At 36.7% G+C, this 19,646-nt stretch overlaps 5 protein-coding genes and 1 pseudogene across 9 annotated transcripts in view; 4 read left to right on the top strand and 2 right to left on the bottom strand.

Annotated features, from left to right (window-relative positions):
- LOC104739056 (homeobox-leucine zipper protein HDG2-like) lies at window positions 2,349–8,352 on the top strand. 3 transcript variants are annotated; one of them, XM_010459303.2, is made up of 13 exons: window positions 2,349–2,598; window positions 2,875–2,909; window positions 4,043–4,315; window positions 4,408–4,525; window positions 5,134–5,322; window positions 5,794–6,207; window positions 6,294–6,395; window positions 6,463–6,663; window positions 6,737–6,911; window positions 7,003–7,274; window positions 7,351–7,440; window positions 7,526–7,887; window positions 7,961–8,352. In XM_010459303.2, the coding sequence occupies exons 3-12, from the start codon at window positions 4,074–4,076 to the stop codon at window positions 7,871–7,873; spliced, it is 2,151 nt and encodes a 716-aa protein (XP_010457605.1). In that variant the 5' UTR covers window positions 2,349–2,598; window positions 2,875–2,909; window positions 4,043–4,073; the 3' UTR covers window positions 7,874–7,887; window positions 7,961–8,352. The 3 variants fall into 3 exon arrangements, with proteins under 3 accessions (XP_010457605.1, XP_010457604.1, XP_019091980.1); XM_010459302.2 differs by having other exon boundaries at window positions 2,350–2,598; window positions 7,351–7,446; XM_019236435.1 differs by lacking the exons at window positions 2,349–2,598; window positions 2,875–2,909 and adding an exon at window positions 2,942–3,840 and having other exon boundaries at window positions 7,351–7,446.
- Window positions 8,561–9,786, bottom strand: LOC104739055 (annotated as a pseudogene).
- On the top strand, window positions 9,952–11,065 carry LOC109128594. The gene is made up of 3 exons (XM_019235196.1): window positions 9,952–10,096; window positions 10,521–10,600; window positions 10,827–11,065. The coding sequence occupies exons 1-3, from the start codon at window positions 9,986–9,988 to the stop codon at window positions 10,894–10,896; spliced, it is 261 nt and encodes an 86-aa protein (XP_019090741.1). The 5' UTR covers window positions 9,952–9,985; the 3' UTR covers window positions 10,897–11,065.
- LOC104739053 (glutamate receptor 3.4-like) lies at window positions 11,109–15,680 on the bottom strand. Of its 3 annotated transcripts, none has more exons than XM_010459300.2 (7): window positions 15,478–15,680; window positions 14,275–14,666; window positions 12,815–14,148; window positions 12,458–12,735; window positions 12,350–12,381; window positions 11,838–12,247; window positions 11,109–11,749 (listed from the first exon to the last, which is right to left on the bottom strand). In XM_010459300.2, exons 2-7 carry the CDS (start codon window positions 14,615–14,617, stop codon window positions 11,252–11,254), a joined length of 2,895 nt encoding a protein of 964 aa, XP_010457602.1. In that variant the 5' UTR covers window positions 14,618–14,666; window positions 15,478–15,680; the 3' UTR covers window positions 11,109–11,251. The 3 variants fall into 3 exon arrangements, with proteins under 3 accessions (XP_010457602.1, XP_010457603.1, XP_019090740.1); XM_010459301.2 differs by lacking the exon at window positions 15,478–15,680 and adding an exon at window positions 14,768–14,900; XM_019235195.1 differs by lacking the exon at window positions 15,478–15,680 and having other exon boundaries at window positions 12,815–14,140; window positions 14,275–14,421.
- On the top strand, window positions 16,832–18,347 carry LOC104739052 (50S ribosomal protein L6, chloroplastic). The gene is made up of 3 exons (XM_010459299.2): window positions 16,832–16,964; window positions 17,406–17,705; window positions 17,830–18,347. The coding sequence occupies exons 1-3, from the start codon at window positions 16,930–16,932 to the stop codon at window positions 18,164–18,166; spliced, it is 672 nt and encodes a 223-aa protein (XP_010457601.1). The 5' UTR covers window positions 16,832–16,929; the 3' UTR covers window positions 18,167–18,347.
- LOC104739051 (NEDD8-activating enzyme E1 regulatory subunit AXR1) overlaps window positions 18,891–19,646 on the top strand; it is a gene marked incomplete in the record, with an annotated part of 4,039 nt that continues 3,283 nt past the window's right edge. Inside the window, 2 exon segments of the mRNA XM_019235212.1 lie at window positions 18,891–19,080; window positions 19,199–19,370. Coding sequence (XP_019090757.1) covers window positions 18,986–19,080; window positions 19,199–19,370 — 267 coding nt within the window.

Here is a 19,646-nt window from a genome sequence, read left to right as displayed (position 1 = left end):
TGGCTTCTGCGTCGGGACACCTGTGTTTGTAGTAGTTAAGGTCAAGAAAACCCTTATGAGCGATTGAAACTCCAAGAATGCTGAGAAGAACCACAAGAGCAAGAAGGTTCTTAATCGCCATTACTGCCTCCCTCTTCTTCTTTTTTTTGGCTTGTTAGCTCTATTGAGTGTTAGCCAAGAAAGGTTAGAGAAGGCTTGGAGATGAAGATGAAGGGAGACAATCTCAGGCCTTTTATAGATCATTCAGAGGCATTGAAAATGTCCATGGAGAAATGTCAAATGGCATTTAGATAAACCCATTTGCAGTAATATAATCCTCTGTTTCTTAATTAGGTTTGAAGAACAGAGGTGGTCGAGGAGGACATTGCTGGGTCTCCACTATCTTTTTGATATCTCTGTTGGTAGTTGAATATAAAATTTCTTAAAAACTAGATAAACTCAAAATCATGCAACGATCACGAAAGCTTCAAATACTCTTTTTCTCTTTGAAAAGCTATTGACTTTGGACAGCATGTAGTTAAGAGAATTGTTCTATTGGTCCATAGCTCTCCAACTTAAAAGACAAAAATATATTAAACTGTTATGTGGAATTCACGTTCTTGCTATCTCAGAGCAAACCCATCCAAGTTGCTAAATTTAGTAATTGAGTATTACAAACTAGCGCCAGCTTTTGGTCGAGCAGTAGTAACGACCTTAAAGACTAATACATATATTCTTCTTCAACGATGTTACCCAAAAAAAAAAATATATACATATATTCTTCAACGAACTCGTCCCACTTCTCGGTATATACGATTGACAGGCCTAAGTTTTGTATAACTCATACGGCCCATTTAGGAGGCCGGAAAACCAAAATGCTCACCATTGTAGATTTTTCTTACAAAATCATCCTGTTTTTCAACAAAACTTTTTTATATTGGATCTCAGATTTGATCATATTAATTGGCAGCGGAAAAACACATTCTAACTTTGATCGTATACGATTCATCCCCTATGAAAAAGTGAAATTGCAACTTTGAAAAAATCAATTGTAAGTGGTTGGTCTCTTGTTTTTATTTTTTATTTTCATTTAGAAAACTCAAATGTTAGGCGTTGAATTATTAGTTTTCAACTTTTCATAGTAGAGAGAGTACTAACTACTAAGGAAGAGGAGGTTAAGTGCAAGAGAGGCATGAGAACAGTAAATGGCCTAAAGCCATGCAGCCTCTGTGTAAACATTTAATGCGACGAAACTATTCGCCACCCTCTCACATACGTACAAATATGTATATGTACATATACTTATACATACTGACTATTTATATAAACTCAGAAAATAGAAAGGTTAATGTTTTCTAAACTATATGCTGTACTATATTTTTATTAATCTTACTTAGGTAAAAAAAACACTTATGGAATATAGCGACGTAAATACGCAGTATATTTTTTTTATATATTAGCGTGATAAAGTACGTATGAATGAACGACTTTTACAAATTATCACTTTTTAAATGGGTGATCTGTATTTAAAACAGCTTAATTGCACGTTATAGTTATAAATGCCTGGGCCACAAAATAATTAATCGTATATATTTTTAAAGGTATGTAAATTGAAGTCTTATCGTGAAAAAAGAGTGGAGTCTTTGTTACTTTTTGCAACTTTTTTGAAGTTATGTTATTTCTGGTAAACAAAAAAATTGAAATGTGCCATTTTTTTACATTTGTCTCTTTTAACTAAAATAAAGATAAACATAAAAATGTCAAACTAATAATACAAGATAATTTCTATATTATATAAGAAAATGCCATAAGGATATGGATTTTTTTCTTCCAATATCTTGTTCCAATAAATGTTTTTACTTCATTAGAAAAAAATCTAAATTAGATATATTAAAGAGAATATTACAAAATGCAATGATAAAATTTTGCAGTAATATAAAAATATTCTATATAAAATTTCTCCTCAATAAATAATAATCTTTAGAGTATTAAAATTAATTCTAAAACATAGATTGTTACCATGTAATATGTGCATTATTTTCTAAAATTTTCTCTAAATGGAGAATTATATTAATTTGTGGATATTTGAGCAAAAAATGAATTTTAGTTAGTTTTGCTAAGTCATAGTATTAAATTGGATTTATTTCATATAAAGTTCTAAATAATGTTAATGATTTTTCTTTGTTTTAAAAGAACATATATATCATAAGTAATGAAATCATTGGTTAGCCGTAATGCAAAACTCTAGTACTACTATACAATAAACAAAAATTATTATCAGTTTCTCCATCTATGATCAAAATTTTGTAACATATACATATCTTTTCTCTATAAGCGTGTAGGATTGATAATAAAGTGTCCCTCTCTCACCATTTAATTCCATTGCACCCTCTCAATTCTCTCTGCCATTACTCTCTCATCTTTCCCATTTTTCCTCTCTCTCTCTCTCTCTTACTCAAAGATTTGCACCACCTACCTTTCAAACTTCTTGGCTCGCCAACAAACCGCTGCACATAACCATCAGCGGGTTTCCGATCAGATACAAATCTCAGACCAGACACCGCTGCCACCCTTCTCGCTCCCTATAGTGTTTCAGCTGTACTGCTTCGTCCTCCCAGTGTATGTCTCATATCTAAAACCTCATCATTCCCTGGTGTGGTATTTTATTCTATCATTAATTCAATTTTTTTTAATGTATTAATTGGATCATTACACTTAAAAAATTTCTTAGCTTCTTCATAAAACTCTCACTTTCATAATGATTTTATAATCTCTGTGTTGAATTTTCAGTTAGTGATCATAAATTTTTAATATTAGTTCATTACTTGCTTCTAAGTTTCTTTTCATTCCTCTTTTATCTGTTTCTGACTTTCTAATTACTGTTTTATCTTATAGGCAGAGACGAAAGAAATAAAGAGGAAGATTAAAAGGTTTGTATTCTCTTAATTCGTATATCACCCTTTTTCAGTTCTCTATACGTTTGTGTTTATTATGTAAACACGTGATATACTTTTATACATTTATATGGTTATGTGTGAAATAAAAAAACGTTTAGCTACGATGATGCTATACTAAAAAAGATAGCTGGAAAAATTTAATACATATCGCAGGTCTTATGTCACGTTGGTTGTAAGTTGTATATTAACTGTATGTGACTATGTGTGTCCGTCACACCGTGCACTGAGATAATAACATTTTTTCATTTCAGTTTCTTTTTCTTTTTTCATTACACTTTTTTCCTGGAGGACTTATATTCATACATATATAAATTTAAAATCTGCTAATGATTACAATATATTTAATTACGTTTTGTTCTGTTTTCACGAAAATATTGTTCATTTTCATAAACAGGATAGAGTTGGGAATTTATTTGTACCTACTTTTTGCCTATTTTATTTGCTTTGCACAAATGAGTCCAACGTTTCTCTTTTCGTCTTGTCTTTCCTCTCCCATCTAAATCAAAACTGATCAATACTTTGAAAAGTTAATTTAAATCATCATCCATCAAAGTTATTATAGGTTGTAGAAATTTTAAGTTCTTTAGAGACATCAAGTGATTTTCATCTACACTGCATATGCTTTTTGAATCAATTTCAAAGATTTCTTTGTACTGTACTACTGTAGTCTGTTGTTTTTTTAAAAAAAGGATTTTTTGTTTTTTGGAGATTTGAATAATTCGGAGTATGCGAAATTCATTATTTTGGGTTGCTTATTTAATAACTTATTAATTCATGACTGTGATGTTTTATTTTCTGCAAGACTCTTTTTTTTCTTGCTTTCAATTATGGGTCCTTAATTTGTTTCCTACAATCATCATCTCCAATTCTTCGTCTTTCCTATTAGCTTATATCGATTCTTTTTGTAAGATCTTCAAGAAGAAAGATAAAAGAAAAGTTGTTTTGTTCATATATTATAAAAAGTAGAAAGTTATTGACGTGGATTAAGTATTGCCATAATTTTCCAGCCTTGGAGAAAATTTTCTTTTTTTCTTGAGTACTCTCGGTACCCAAGAAGAACAAAACCCTAAATTTTGATACTCTTTTTTTTTTTCTTCTGCTTCTAGGGTTTGCTTTCAGTCTCCAGTATAAGAAAAGATGTTCGAACCAAATATGTTGCTTGCGGCTATGAACAACGCAGATAGCAATAATCACAACTACAACCATGAAGACAACAACAATGAAGGGTTTCTTAGGGACGATGAGTTCGACAGTGCGAATACGAAATCCGGAAGTGAGAATCAAGAGGGAGGATCAGGAAACGATCAAGATCCTCTTCATCCGAACAAGAAGAAACGATATCATCGACATACCCAACTTCAGATCCAGGAGATGGAAGCGTATGCATATCTTAATTTACTCACTCGCTTCAATTTTCTTCATTTTTAAAAATATTTTTTTTTGACAATTTTTTGTTTCGGTTGTTAAATAGATTTTTCAAAGAGTGTCCTCACCCAGATGACAAGCAAAGGAAACAACTAAGCCGTGAATTGGGGTTGGAGCCTCTCCAGGTCAAATTCTGGTTTCAAAACAAACGTACGCAAATGAAGGTATAATTTTATATTATATATGAACACATATACTATATACTTGATTCGATTATTATCCAATTCATATTGAAGGGCTTATGTTCATACTTAGACCTCTATGCATCAGATCTCAATCACACTCGTGACAACTTTTGGTGGATGGTATTTCAATTAGAATTAATTCGTTGACTTTGTTAGATTTTTAGATCTAGTTAATAGTACAATTGACTTAATTTTCTTACTTTTTCCTCCAGATTTTTTTTTTTTTTTTTTTTTTTTTNAAGGTTGTTGTTTGGCAGAGCTATGTGTTTTTGGCGGATCAGGCCATAGAAATATTGAGATTGTTTGGTTGAAACAAATTTGATTTATTAGCTAAGTTAGAGCCATAATCTATATAGACTGAAACGTTTTAGACACATATGCTTAAAATACGGTGAAACACATACTGTCTATAACGTGTAGACAAGTGTGTTATGTGTGTGTGTATAAATATACTTTCCCACTTTTTTAGCAAAATCCTTTGTTGCTTCACTTTACCCAAACTACAAACTTCGGTAGCTAAATAACTTGTATATAAAAAAAAAGAACTACAGAGATGACGGAACTATAATTAAGTTTTATTCGTGCAGAATCATCACGAGCGGCATGAGAACTCGCATCTTCGGGCGGAGAACGATAAGCTGCGAAACGACAACCTTAGATATCGAGAGGCTCTTGCAAATGCTTCGTGTCCTAATTGTGGTGGTCCGACGGCTATCGGAGAAATGTCTTTCGACGAACACCAACTCCGTCTGGAAAATGCTCGATTAAGGGAAGAGGTAACTAAACAATTAACTTCACAATCTTATAATGTTTGATCATTGATGTACATACAGATAATAATATTTAGTCGCATGTTTTGATTTTTGATTTTTCAATACTTCAATTAAAATAGATAAAATCATTAATATATCACTATATTATTACATCGCTTTCCATATATCAATTCATTCTATTTTTTTTTTTTTTTTCAATTCATTCTATTTAATATAGTAGTATTTTAGTAATCCTAATATTAAAGTCATATACAAAATGTTCTATTTGATAATTAAAAACACATTTGTTCGTATTGAAATAATAGAAAAACAAAATTATTTAACTTATTTCTACTGATTTTTGGATTGGTAAAAGTAAATTTACAAGTTAAACATAAATTTAACAATTTATATTTGTGAAACAAGTAGAAAATCATAAAACATAACTTGAGAGAAACGTAAGGAGTAACATGGTTCTTGTTTTTGTCTGTGTAGATCGACCGTATATCCGCGATTGCAGCCAAATACGTAGGCAAGCCAGTCTCAAACTATCCTCTAATGTCTCCGCCTCCTCTTCCTCCACGTCCTCTAGAACTCGGCATGGGAAATCTTGGAGGAGAAGCTTATGGAAACAATCCAACCGATCTCCTCAAGTCCATCACTACACCAACCGAAGCTGATAAACCGGTCATCATAGACTTAGCTGTGGCTGCAATGGAAGAGCTCATGAGGATGGCTCAAGTGGACGATTCATTGTGGAAGAGTTTGGTTTTTGACGATGAAGAGTATGCTCGGACGTTTCCTAGAGGGATCGGACCTAGACCTGCTGGATTTAGATCTGAAGCTTCGCGAGAAACCGCGGTTGTGATCATGAATCATGTTAACATCGTTGAGATTCTCATGGATGTGGTGATTAACATTTTCACTTTGCATATATTTAAAAGTAATCTTCTCTACTGAAGAGTTTTTGACAACATAGTGATATGGTGTTCCAGAATCAATGGTCAACGATTTTCGCGGGGATGGTATCTAGAGCGATGACATTGGCGGTTTTATCCACCGGAGTTGCAGGAAACTTTAATGGAGCTCTTCAAGTGGTAAGTGTTTTATTCTTTCTTTCTGTAAACATTAACTTGGAACTGAAGTAACCACTCTGTTTTGCAGATGACTGCAGAGTTTCAAGTTCCATCTCCATTAGTCCCGACCCGCGAAACCTATTTTGCACGTTACTGTAAACAACAAGGAGATGGTTCGTGGGCGGTTGTGGATATCTCTTTGGATAGTCTCCAACCAAATCCCCCGGCTAGATGCTGGCGGCGAGCTTCTGGATGTTTGATTCAAGAAATGCCAAATGGATATTCTAAGGTATATACTAAAAACATTAGGCCTATATATCTATAAGCTACAAATTCAACAAATACAAAATTTAATGTAACAGGTGACTTGGGTGGAGCATGTGGAAGTTGATGACAGAGGAGTCCATAGCTTATACAAACACATGGTTAGTACTGGTCATGCCTTTGGTGCTAAACGCTGGGTTGCGATTCTTGACCGCCAATGCGAGCGGTTAGCTAGCGTCATGGCTACAAACATTTCCTCTGGAGAAGTTGGCGGTAAGCATAATGTTTTGTTTCATAACTACTTTCTCATAGTCAGGCTTAGAATCAGCATCAGAAACACAATTTTATAATGACGAAATTGCAGTGATAACAAACCAAGAAGGGAGGAGGAGTATGCTGAAATTGGCGGAGCGGATGGTTATAAGCTTTTGTGCAGGAGTGAGTGCTTCAACAGCTCACACGTGGACTACATTGTCCGGTACAGGAGCTGAAGATGTTAGAGTGATGACTAGGAAGAGTGTGGACGATCCAGGAAGGCCTCCGGGTATTGTTCTTAGTGCAGCCACTTCCTTTTGGATCCCTGTTCCTCCAAAGAGAGTCTTTGATTTCCTCAGAGATGAGAATTCAAGAAATGAGGTAACACTTTTAGTTATTAACGCTCTTTAGTTCTGATTTGGACAGAGTGTTAATGTTGCTTTTGTGAGATATGCAGTGGGATATTCTGTCTAATGGAGGAGTTGTGCAAGAAATGGCACATATTGCTAACGGGAGGGATACCGGAAACTGTGTTTCTCTTCTTCGGGTAAATGTGAGTTAAACCGGGTTTCTTACTCTTGTTATGATCTTCTGATCGTAGCTAATAACTTAATCTTTTCCTTATGTCACAGAGTGCAAACTCTAGCCAGAGCAATATGCTGATTCTACAAGAGAGCTGCACTGATCCTACAGCTTCCTTTGTGATCTATGCTCCAGTCGATATTGTAGCAATGAATATAGTGCTTAATGGAGGTGATCCGGACTATGTGGCTCTGCTTCCATCGGGTTTTGCTATTCTTCCTGATGGTAATGCCAATGGTGGAGGAGATGGAGGGTCGCTCTTGACCGTGGCTTTTCAGATTCTGGTTGACTCAGTTCCTACAGCTAAGCTATCTCTTGGCTCTGTTGCAACTGTTAACAATCTAATAGCTTGCACTGTTGAGAGAATCAAAGCTTCCATGTCTTGTGAGACTGCTTGAAACCAACCCATTAGGTACTTTCAGCAAACATATTCTTCTCGCTGTTACGCCTTTACGTGATCATACTTATCTTCTTTCTTTCTGCAGGAAACTAAAAAAATGGAAAATGAAGGAAAAAAAAGGAGAGATTTTGGTTTGAAAGAAGCGGAGGAGTCAAGATCGAACCTCACAAGATACACCATTGAGACTGAGTGTTAGTAGTGTGAAGTTTTGTTCTGCTTAAACTAAGCAGTTAAAAACTCTTTTACTTGAAAAGTTAGAATGCAAATGGTTGTACGAGGTTCGGGAATTGACTTCCCCTGCAACATACTGAATTAGAAAGAAAAAGTAGGTTAGAAAGTCTTTTTGGAATCCTTTTTGTGTTACAGTTACTGTTTTTCTTTTCTTGTTGTGGTTAGATGGAACCACATCAAGAACTTGGAGTTTGACATTTCTTTTGGAGTTTTGTATAAATATCTTATACAAGTATTGGTTTTTCACTTTCTTTTTGTCTTTGCTTCGTAAAGCTCACATACCAGACGCTCACATACCAGACATTGAGTTTCTCTTAAAAGGGTCATTGCAAGGCAACCGGAAACTCGTAGTGTCGTACCATGAATTTGATTTCAATCATGCTGAGAGAACAATAACTTGAACCAACAAATCGGAGTGCTATCTAACGATTGTTGGTTCAATAAAACCGAACCAATTCAATCAAGACTCAAAGAGGACCAAAATCTACCAACAGAAGACCCCTAGTCCAGTGATGTAGAAGAGCAAAGAAGGAATTTGAATTAAAACAAAGAAATATTTCATTGTTGTTGAGCCAACAAAACAAAAATTCCACAGAACTAGGAAAGCAATAACATTTTCACATGAAAAAAAGGATAGTGAGTAACTAACTGCTTTTTATCTCAGGCCATCTTTTTTCTTGGCATGGTAGTTGATCTCTTGCCAACATATCCGGTGCTTTTGGTGGATCTACAGACTAACCTCGAAGAACAGCCAGAATCCCAAAACCCATGAAAGGCACATACATCATTAGCAATCTGTCAGATGCCTTCCCTGAACCTATCATCTCTCCTAGGATTGCAGCCTAAAGATTCACATAGTCATAGTCAAGACAGAATATTGCCAATTCTTAAACCATATAGAGTCCACAAGAACGCAGACCAGACATAACATAAGAGTAGACTATAGCCAAAAATACCTATGTGCATCAAGATATATCCACCAAGAAACGCTAATAAGCTATATATATATATATATATATATATATCGTCAGATTTTAAGAATATCAAAAAAAGTTCAGAAGTTTCACAAAACCAATTCCACCAATACACACAGTGACATATATAACAGTAAGAAAAGTTGAGAACTTTAACTTAATTTCCCAAACGAGTTTACTACTAGCCTGATCTAATCAAATCTGTACATGGTTCAGCAGCTTGAATGATGTTTGCAAATCTTTAATATCAAAGAACAAAGTTATGATTTTCACATGATCATCTTGCCCTCAGATCAGTATACTAACCTAACTAAAACCCTAAAAACCCGAAAATCAAGAAAATTGAAACCAGTGTACCATGGAAGTAACGAGGGAAGCTCCATACAACAAGCAGGTGGTACCAAACCACGACTTGCCGACGAGAATGGCGTAGACGTTAGCAATGGAGAGCGGCCATCAGAACAAAAGCTCATGCCACACAAGTCCAACTAGAAAATGCGGCTTCTCCATGAGCAAGTAGTCTCCGAAATCGGCAATGTACTTGCTTTTCAGATCGGTGAGAATCGCCGGGTAGATTCCTCTAGGTAGCGACGTTTGGCCGTCGATGAGCGGCGCGATTATCGCCATTGAAGCGAAGTATACGAAGAGAGCCACGTCGATTAGCTTCCCTAAAGCTCCCATCTTTTTCTTCTTCCTGCTCTGATTGATTGATTACTCTGTTTCAAAATCTGAGTTCTGAGAGAGTCGTTGACCGGATGAAGAAGACCAAAATTATTGGTTTACCTAACCGAACTAATAAACCGGGAAGAATACTCCGGTTCAATTAAGTGGTTCAGGTAAAGATTTGATTATCAATTTTTCAAGTGCGTTTGAGCTTTGAGATTTCTTCAGGCAGCAAGAGAAAGATGAGCGAGACGAGACCCGTGCCGAGGAGAGAGAGTCCATGGGGTTTACCGGAAGGTCACCGTGAGCCCAAAGCTCACCGCTGCAACGATCGTGTCGAGGATGTTGTCCAGGTTCTCACTATTTCCTTCTTAGTTTCGTATGCGGTTTTAAAAATTCGATCTTTTTTCTTCCTTCTGGTAAACCTCTGGATCTCTCTTCTGCTATTTTTGTTTTGGATTGATATGCTCGTCGCATTAGAGATTCAGTGAAATCAATTTAGGGTTTTTTCAAAGGTTTCTGTTACTTTTCATAATGAATAATGATGGATGATTGATGGAATATGGTAATGAAGTAATCCATTGCCTTCTGAAGTGTGTATCTCCAATTGTGTTTGTTGAAGCTTGTATCAATTATTGACTTTGTTGTAATATACACAATTTTGCTGCAATTGAAGATCTAAAATTTGCTTGGCTTGATCCATGATTATTGCATATTTTCGTATTATAAACTCCTCTTGGACCTTATTGATGTTTATAGCATTAGTAACTTTTGCAGGCGATTTTCGAGGGAAACCCGTTTAAGACGGTTCCAGGACCTTTTAAACTCTTCTACAGATGCATGCGCTCTAAGCCAGGGTATGTGCAAGTTCTGACTCTACCATCAGTTTTGGTTGATAGTACTTAGCTGCAGAATCTTTGGTTTTTTGTTGCATTGCTTTATACGCTGCCCTGATTCATAAAAGATAGAATTTAAGGCTTAAAGTTTAAGCCTTTTCTGCTTTCTTGTCGCTCGTAATCTTCCTCAGTTTGTTTGTTATTCACACTAAATGTGGAGCCATTCATCCATCTTGTTTTTTTTCAGAGAGGAACCAACCGAGCCGTTCACATACCTGGACTTGGAACCTCCAAAGAGAGAAGTTAAACTTGAGTAAAGTGATATTCACTCCCCTTTTCTCTTTTTCCTTCCAACTATTTAGCTGAGCATGTAAGCGTCATGATTGTGATTGTGAAGTTTCCCTTCAATATGTATCAACATCTTATTTTATCATAATCCCAATTAAACTGATACTTGGAGTTCCATTTCAGTTTTATCTTTTGATAGTTCTGCTCACTTGCAAGCTTATCTCTGAAATCTTAACTCTGATGAGAAAAGAAGTTGATTTCTTATGTAGTATCAGAAAAAATGATTTACAATTTATCTTTGGTTTGTGGTTTCCTTCAACTTTTCCTATTACAAAATCTTCTGATAAGTTTATTTACCGTCTAAGTATGTTAATAGTCATTTAATCAAATTGTTGAACTCTTATCTATTTGAGGAATTTCGCGTTCTGATTGTGAACTCCCAGCTGCACTTTGTGTGGCTTTGAGTTTCTTGTTACTCTTCTGCTTAAGCATCTCCTTGATCTCTGCTTCCTTCTTATCCACAACTTTGATCAATTCCTTGAAACTCGGTGCACGTAAACCTCTCCCTGGTCGAGATGATGGCTCAGACACTTCGCCTGCCCTTTCCTCATCCGCATTTTCTGGTAGTAACCTCTGGTACTGCCAGAAAACCCTCCAGAAGAAGACAGTGAGTGCCATGAAGCAAGTGATGCCACATATAAGGAAGAGTCCCCAGAAACTCTTGAGCGATAGCTGAGAGTCCTCACTGTTTGAGATCTGCATTGAGCATTCATGCTTGTAGTTAAGCCATTTCCTGTGGATTTTCTCGAGCTCGCCTTCTTCAGACAGTTGCAGGATAGCTGTCGACATGTCTACAGCTAAAGGGGAGTCTCTCTGAAATGCCTGCAACAACGGATTATGCATTCTTGTGTGAGAAGAGTTGTAGAATAATATATATATATACAGGTTGCTCTAAAGTGATTTTACATACAAAACCCCAGCCTGTGCGTGTGAATTCTTGTCCTACTGTACGGAACTTGCAGTTGCTGTTTGTCAAAAGAACTTCGATGTAAGGAAGCTCATCTACAATGGCTGCCACGCCCCCATTCCTGGGACCACGTTGAAGAGCAGAAAGGTATTGTTCTTCGTCTTTCAGTGGAACAATCCTCGAGGGCGCTATGTTAAGCTCGTTGACCATATAGTTCCGAGCAAAGGTACCGTCTTGAACTCCAATTGGTTCATTGCTCGTTACCAAGCTATCTATTCCTTCAATCCGAGATGTCAGCTGTCGAACAGTTAGGATTGAAGTGAGACTGGCCGTGTAGCTCGAGTTGATGATCAAAACCACAAACAACCATATGATCAACACCAGCCTCCCCAGTGAACTGACCGTGTTCTCCCCTGAAAGATCAAAAGGAAAAAGTAATAAAATTTACTTCTCTCCAACATCCTGTAAGCTCTGGTGTGAAGTACACGAGGTTACTTGAGTTACAGCGTACTTACTATGAGAGAAGAACATCGTTGAGAAGCTAAACCTGTAACAATGAAGAGAAGGAAAATGAGGTCTAAATGTAACCTCAAGCTCTCGGTGTCAAGAAGTGGGAAACTAACCAGAAGATGGTGATGAGTTGACGCCTAGGAGGGCCACGGAATTCTTCGTTGAAGCGATGTTCGAGAATCCAAACCATGGCTCCCACAAAGAGAAAAAAGGCTCCAGTGACAGCCCACATCTCTATAGTGAATGGTTTCAGGAATGACCAAGGACTAGACTTGGCTTCCTTAACTGGAGCCACCACCACAAGCCCTGATTCTATAAACGGTTGTGTGAAATCTACATATCTTGTTCTGTTTGTAACGATCGTGATATCTCCTACCGCTACATCGTATTTCTGAAGAGAAAAAAAACAAAAAAAACAGGTTAGCATCTTCTGAAAGTTGTGAACTTGATTGAGTAATGTAGCTACTTACATCAGCAACAACTTCATTGACGAGATTATCGTAAGAAGGGTTCCTCTTTCCATCTCCATATAGTAGATAAGTACGGGGAACAGGATACGGAAGCAATGCGATCGCGGCTTCAAAGACATCAATGCAGTAGCCCCTAACGCCAGGTGGGTTCTTATCTTTAGAGACGTAATCTGTATAGCTCACACGGTTAGGAACCGCAATTCTGAGAGGTTTCCCATTGTTAGGAAACACCCAACCACGAGGAGGCTTAGTTACTTCGCCTGGCCATAAGATTCCATAAAGATGCTGGTTTGCTGTAGATGTGTTTGGAGGCTTGGAGTATAATTTCTCTGGAGGCACCACAGAGAGACCCGAATGATTTGACCAGTACCCGACTCTGCGTGGACCTGTACCTACTAAGTTTAGAACTTCATAAGCTGGGTTAACCCGGTTTCTGTCTGAATCAAACTGGATTGACCCTGTCACACCGGTATGATTCATCCCAAGTATGATCTTCATAAACTTCTCCCCTTCATTGAAAACACTCAGTGCTGATAACTGTATAGCGCTACCGTTTGTTTTGTGTAGATTTGGATCGTTGGAGAAAGTTACTTTATTGTTTTCTTTGAAGAAAACATCGAGGGCACGAGCAACTAACCAAACGGAATCATAAGCATACATGGCATATGAGTTGAAGCCATCATCGTTTGTAAGATTCTTCCATCTCGCCATAAAATGTCTCTTCACACTACTCTCATATGTGTAATGGCGAAAAGCAACTACTCCTTGCAAGAGATCCATTGCGTCCGAATCCACTGGCACCATGGAGTCCATAGCTGTAGGAAGCCAGTCTGTTGCGATCCAAACATAACCGCTTCCCATCATTCCAAGAGATTTAGCCACACGGAAAACATCTAAACCAGAGTCAGGATTCACATGAACAACGAAAACCCGAGATGCCATCAGGTTTACAGAAACCAACAAGTCTTCGATGAAGGTAGAATCTGCACCAGGTGTGATTGCAGCCTTGTAAGAGATCCTGGAGCGTTTCTTGGCTAATACATCTCCTAGAACAGATATCCCATTCCTACCACACTCATCATCAACGAATATCGCAATGACTTGTCTCCATCCGGAATAGGATACAAAATCTGCGATTGCATGCATTTGGAAGTAGTCGTTCTGCGTGGTGCGGAGGAAATAAGGATATTGCAGAGAAGAGAGTGTTGGATCCGTTGCACCAAATGACAAGAGAGGTACATGAAGCTCATTAGCTACATAGCCAATCATGTGAGCAATCCCTGAAGATTGTGGACCAATGGCTGCAACCACTTTTGTTTCCATCAGCTGCAAGGCTACACCATAAGATTAAAAACATAATCATCATTCATTCTTCCGGAGCGTTTTCACAAACTAGTAATGAGCTAAAAAGTCAGTTCCCTTTGGCTACTGTATCAAGAGAGAAGAAGAAGATGATTTACCTCCCATGGTGCCAATAAATCCACTGCAATTTGAGTCTTGAAAGACAATATTAAGCTTGACACCCTTAAGTACAGTTTGGTCAGCATTAACGTCATCCATAGCCGCTTTAATTGCAGGTTTAGCCGCTTTTCCGATAAAAGAATCATAAGTAAACAGAGCTCCAACATTTACAGAGCTAGGCCTCTGTGATAATGTCGGCGGCAAAGAAGAAGAAGAGTTTCTTGAATAATTTCTTCTACAAGCACATTCCTTTGGAACTACCCACAAGACAGAAACACATAACAACACAACTCTGATTGCTCTCGCCACTGAAACTCCTCTTATCATCATTAAAAATCCCATCTTTAATGTCCACGGCTCACAGAACCATTTGATCTATTTGGAATGACACCTGCGAAATAAACAATGCCCACCATGAATCAGAATCCAGATTAAACACATTCAAAAGACAAAAAAAGACGGTTCAGACAAGAAAGAAGAAGGCAAGCAAACCAAGATATCAGGAGATAGATTCTGTAGAGAGATTGGTGTACACACATTTGTGTCTGTATATTTATAAAATAATAATGTATTTGTATAATGAGGCCCTTGGATTTTAGAAACTGGTGCCTGCCTACATGTGAATATAGGCACTGAAATTAAAAGAAGTGTGAGGGAGAGCCGTCATAAAGATGGTTTGCAAACAAAAAAAGCAAAAAGCGTAATTAATAATTCAGTGAATAGAGAATCAAATGATGATGGCAGTGAGTGATATGTCAATTAATTAACAAATAATTGTTCACACGAATCAAATAACTAAACATAAAACACACCTTAATTAATCATAACGGTGATATTCCAACTTGTATACAATAATCAAAAAAAAAAAAGACACTGCATGACTTTGATTCTACAGAACATGGCAGTGAGTGAGTGGTGGATAAAGAAGAAAAAGTGCAAAAGTGCATCCATATAAGTATCGGATTTTTAATGAATTTTTCTTTATTTATATTAAACTTTTCATGAATTTGTAATTACTAATTAGAAGATCTATTATTAGATTACATTCAGAGGATATTGCTTTGAGATTTTGGGACCAAAACTTGGGAGACATGACTAACCAAAAGTATAACTTCTTCATAAGGATAGTATATGTAAGAACAAAAAGGAAACCAACAAATTATGCAACTGAGATAGAAAAAAAAAAAAAAAGAAGAAGCAACCTTGGAATAAATAGGAGAAACAAACTTTAATCAGAGATCTGTATTCTTCAGATGTAAAACGAGTGGTTGAGCACTCGAGCATAAAGAAGAAAGACAAAGAAAAGAAGCAGAAGCAGTAGCAGAAGAAGAACTGTTTCTGAGCTCAAGCAAAGAATAATTAATAATAATATTCTCTCTCTTTTTTTCTTTCTTTCTTTTTTTGGTTGCTAATTATTACTTGGTTTTTTTCTTTGGTTTTTGATCTTTCTGTGATATTGTAACTTTTGTTTTGGAGTGCCAATTCTGAAGGGGTCAGTGTAGACGACTAGACGTAGGGGAAGGTGTGGGGGTATCCATGCTTTTCTTGTGTCCGTATACTATTGGAGAATCAACTTTTACTCTAGCTATTATTGGTAACTATCATTTATGAAGATAGTTAATGCATTTGTTTTTTGGCGGTAAGTGAGATGCGCTGTGGTTAAACGGATAGTTAAATGGTAGTAATTAACTACGTACGTACATGGGGATAAAAGAAGAAGTAAAAGTGTGAATGCGACGACCTAAGTGCTCGAACCTCGGAGGCCGCCTTCGTCAAAGAATAGTTAACAAGAGATATTTTCAAGACATTAATAGTAGAGTAAATAGTACTACTATTCGCTAGGGACCCAGAAATATATCATATATGAATAAGGTTGCATGAAACACATGGACTAACTCGACTTTTTTTTTTTGTATTTAGAGTGTTCATAAAGGAATGTTGTAAAACAAAACTTATAAGCTTACATTTGTTCTTATTAGTTCCTTGTTGAAAATTTCATTTGTTCATCTGTTAACACATAAATAATATGCCACTGAACCCACAAATTTTTAGTAATATATCGTGTGACTGATATTTTTTTATTTATTTAATACAAAAGAAATCAAATATGAACCAGGAAAATAGACACTTGCAATTATCTTTCTTTTTAAATTTTTCCTTCTTTGAAATTCCTCAATCTATTATCTGGATTTGATTCTAAGGATGAGGGTCCATATTTCATCTTTTGTTTGTCTGCTAGAGTAAAGCCATGACCATCTTTAACGTATTGACGACTTAACATTACTTAATCGGGAAAGAGACACACAATTTTGATCGTTCTTTGACTTCGTTAACTTAATCTAAACTCCACGTTGATAAAATAAAGTGATTCATTGATTCCTGTTTATTTTCAGTTTTTTTTTTTTTTTTTAATTGTTAATGGGTTAGAAAAAATTATCAATTGAACATGTTTGATATAAATTGGGCCAGAGAACGACGCTTAAACTAAATGGGCCTTAAAATAGTGAAATAACGGGCCGTGAAAGCAATAATCTCAGGGGATGGATGATGATTACAGAAGGTGACGCTGGGATAAGTCTTTTCTGGATAAAACACTCTTCTTCATCCTCCTCCTGGAGCCAGAGCTCAGAGCTCCATCATCAAAATCCCTTCCAATGGCTTCCTCGCTCGTCTCTTCTTTTCAACCCAGGTATTATATACTCTTTCAATTACTCTTAAACCCTTTATGCCGACTCTTCATTTCTCTAGGGTTTCGTTTTTCTCTACTTGGCATTTTCTACTCAAAAACTCTTTAAATTGTTAGGTTCATGAGCCTTTCAAGTACAAAAAGAGTCTCTTGTTAGTTTTTTTATCTTTAGTAATCGACAGGAACGTCAACTTGGTGGGTGAATTTTAAAACTATGGGACTTTGAATTTGGAAATTTGATTGTGTTATGTTGTTATGTGGAACTCAGTATGTCAAAGCAGGATTCTAGAAGTTTTCTGGAAGTTCTATAAGAATGCAGCTCTTCCTTAATCTAACATTATCCTGGGGTTCCAAATCTCAGTTCCTGTGTATTGTTTGGTAGAGTTTTACATTTCTAGACATGTTTGGTTCTGAAGATAACAGTACATTCCCCTTTGTTTATAGGTCAGCATTTTTGGGAGATAGGAATGTGTTCAAGGTATCAATCACGCCATTTGCTCAAGTTGGGTATTCCAGTAAGACCATTGAATGCAAGGAATCAAGGATAGGAAAGCAACCGATCGCTGTACCTTCCAATGTAACCATTGCTTTAGAAGGTCAAGACTTGAAAGTGAAAGGTCCACTTGGAGAGCTCGCTTTGACTTATCCACGAGAAGTTGAGCTTACCAAGGAAGATTCCGGTCTCTTAAGGGTCAAAAAAACTGTTGAAACTAGAAGAGCCAACCAAATGCACGGCCTTTTCAGGTTACACAAACTTCTCATCTTTTCTTGCTTTATTCAAATAGTTGCAATGGAGGATTCTTTTAACTTTTTGAGGTTAAAGATTGTTTGTTCTAATCCTTTTTTTTTTTTTAAAAAAAACTTTTAGGACGCTTACGGATAACATGGTTGTGGGAGTATCAAAGGGATTTGAGAAAAAACTTATACTAGTGGGAGTTGGTTATCGTGCAACAGTGGAAGGGAAAGAATTGGTGCTGAATCTCGGGTTTTCTCACCCGGTTAAGATGAAGATACCGGATAGTCTGAAAGTGAAAGTGGAAGAGAACACAAGAATCACGGTGAGTGGATACGACAAGAGTGAAATCGGGCAGTTTGCTGCTACGGTTAGGAAGTGGAGGCCACCGGAGCCGTACAAGGGTAAAGGAGTCAAGTATTCTGATGAGATTGTTCGGAGGAAGGAAGGAAAAGCTGGAAAGAAGAAGTGATCTTCAGTTTCGTTGTTATGTCTACTTACTTATCTACTCTCAATGTTAAATGTGTATTTTGCTCATATTTTGTTTTTAGAAATTGAAGTTGTTTGTTTTGGGATTCTTGCAGATTTGTTTAAAAGGAACCCATTAATTGTTTTTGATGCTCTGAGAAATGTCATCTGAATGTTTTTAGGTGCTTTGATGGGAAAATTTCTATTTGAAAAGGATCATCAACTTATTAGCCATTTTAGCAAAACTTGAAGTGTAAATTGAATCTATTCATTCAGTGTTGTGCATATAACTATGGCTTTTGTTTTAATTTTATGAACCATATATATGGGGTGTTGTTAAATCCTGACCAATTGAACCGAACCAATCCCGGATTGAAACCAAAACCGGGATTGAAAATCTTACCTTTTGTTGAAGATAGACTTCACATTATAATTTAGGAACCAAGATATGGTGGTATTAAATCCAGACCAATCGGAACCGAACCGAACCGAAGAAAAACTCATGGTGAATTTTCTTATCTGCTATCCACAAAAAAAACACTTGAATCCAATAGAAAATGGAAACTATAACAGCTAACCAAAAAACTTCGTTTCTATTTGATCAAAATCAAAAACCAAAATCGATTAAAACCGGAATCAAATCTAAAACCAAAATCATACCAGTAGATGTCAATGTCGGTTTAAATTATTTTTTCTCTTATAACCGAAAAAAAAAAAAAAAACACGGATTGAATTTTTTTTTTTGGTTTGGGAGAGAGTTCACCGGAGGCCGAAGAAACTCTTCTCTCTCGCTCTCTCGTTCATTGTTGTCCCAGCTACGAAGATGAGAAGCGAAGCTGTGAAAAGACCGAGAAAACAGGTTGACGAAGAAGAGCTAACAATGTCGGAGCCTAAAACCAAGTACGATCGTCAACTCAGGTATTACTACTCTTTTCTCCCTCCAATATCTCTCGCTCTTTGTACGATTCTCCTTGGGAACTGATGAAGTAATCGGGTGGCTATGGGGTTTTGATTTGGAAATAAAATAAAATCGTAGGATATGGGGGGAGCTAGGTCAAGCGGCTTTGGAAGAAGCGAGTATCTGTTTGCTCAATTGTGGCCCTACTGGCTCCGAAGCTTTGAAGAATCTCGTCCTTGGTGGTGTTGGTAGCGTCACCGTCGTTGATGGATCCAAGGTTCAACTTGGTGACCTCGGAAACAATTTCATGGGTACACTACTAACTTTTATGAATTTTTGTTCTCCTTCTGGGGTATTCGGGGACTTAGTTAGGTTACTATTGGTGTTTGTTTTTTGACATGTGAAGTCGATTTGAAGAGTGTTGGCCAGTCTAAAGCCAAATCTGTTTGTGCGTTTCTCCAAGAGCTTAATGATGCTGTTANGACTCATTTTTTTGAACTTTTTTGTTCTTGTATGTTTCCATCTGGGGTTTTTTGGGGGGACTTACTTAGGTTATTATTGGTGTTTTTTTTTTTTTTTTTTTTTT

Source organism: Camelina sativa, chromosome 14, assembly GCF_000633955.1.
Source record: "Camelina sativa cultivar DH55 chromosome 14, Cs, whole genome shotgun sequence".
In the NCBI taxonomy this organism is placed as follows: Eukaryota; Viridiplantae; Streptophyta; class Magnoliopsida; order Brassicales; family Brassicaceae; genus Camelina; species Camelina sativa.
Note: the sequence above shows the minus strand (reverse complement) of the source record. Positions and strands in the feature narration are given on the sequence as shown.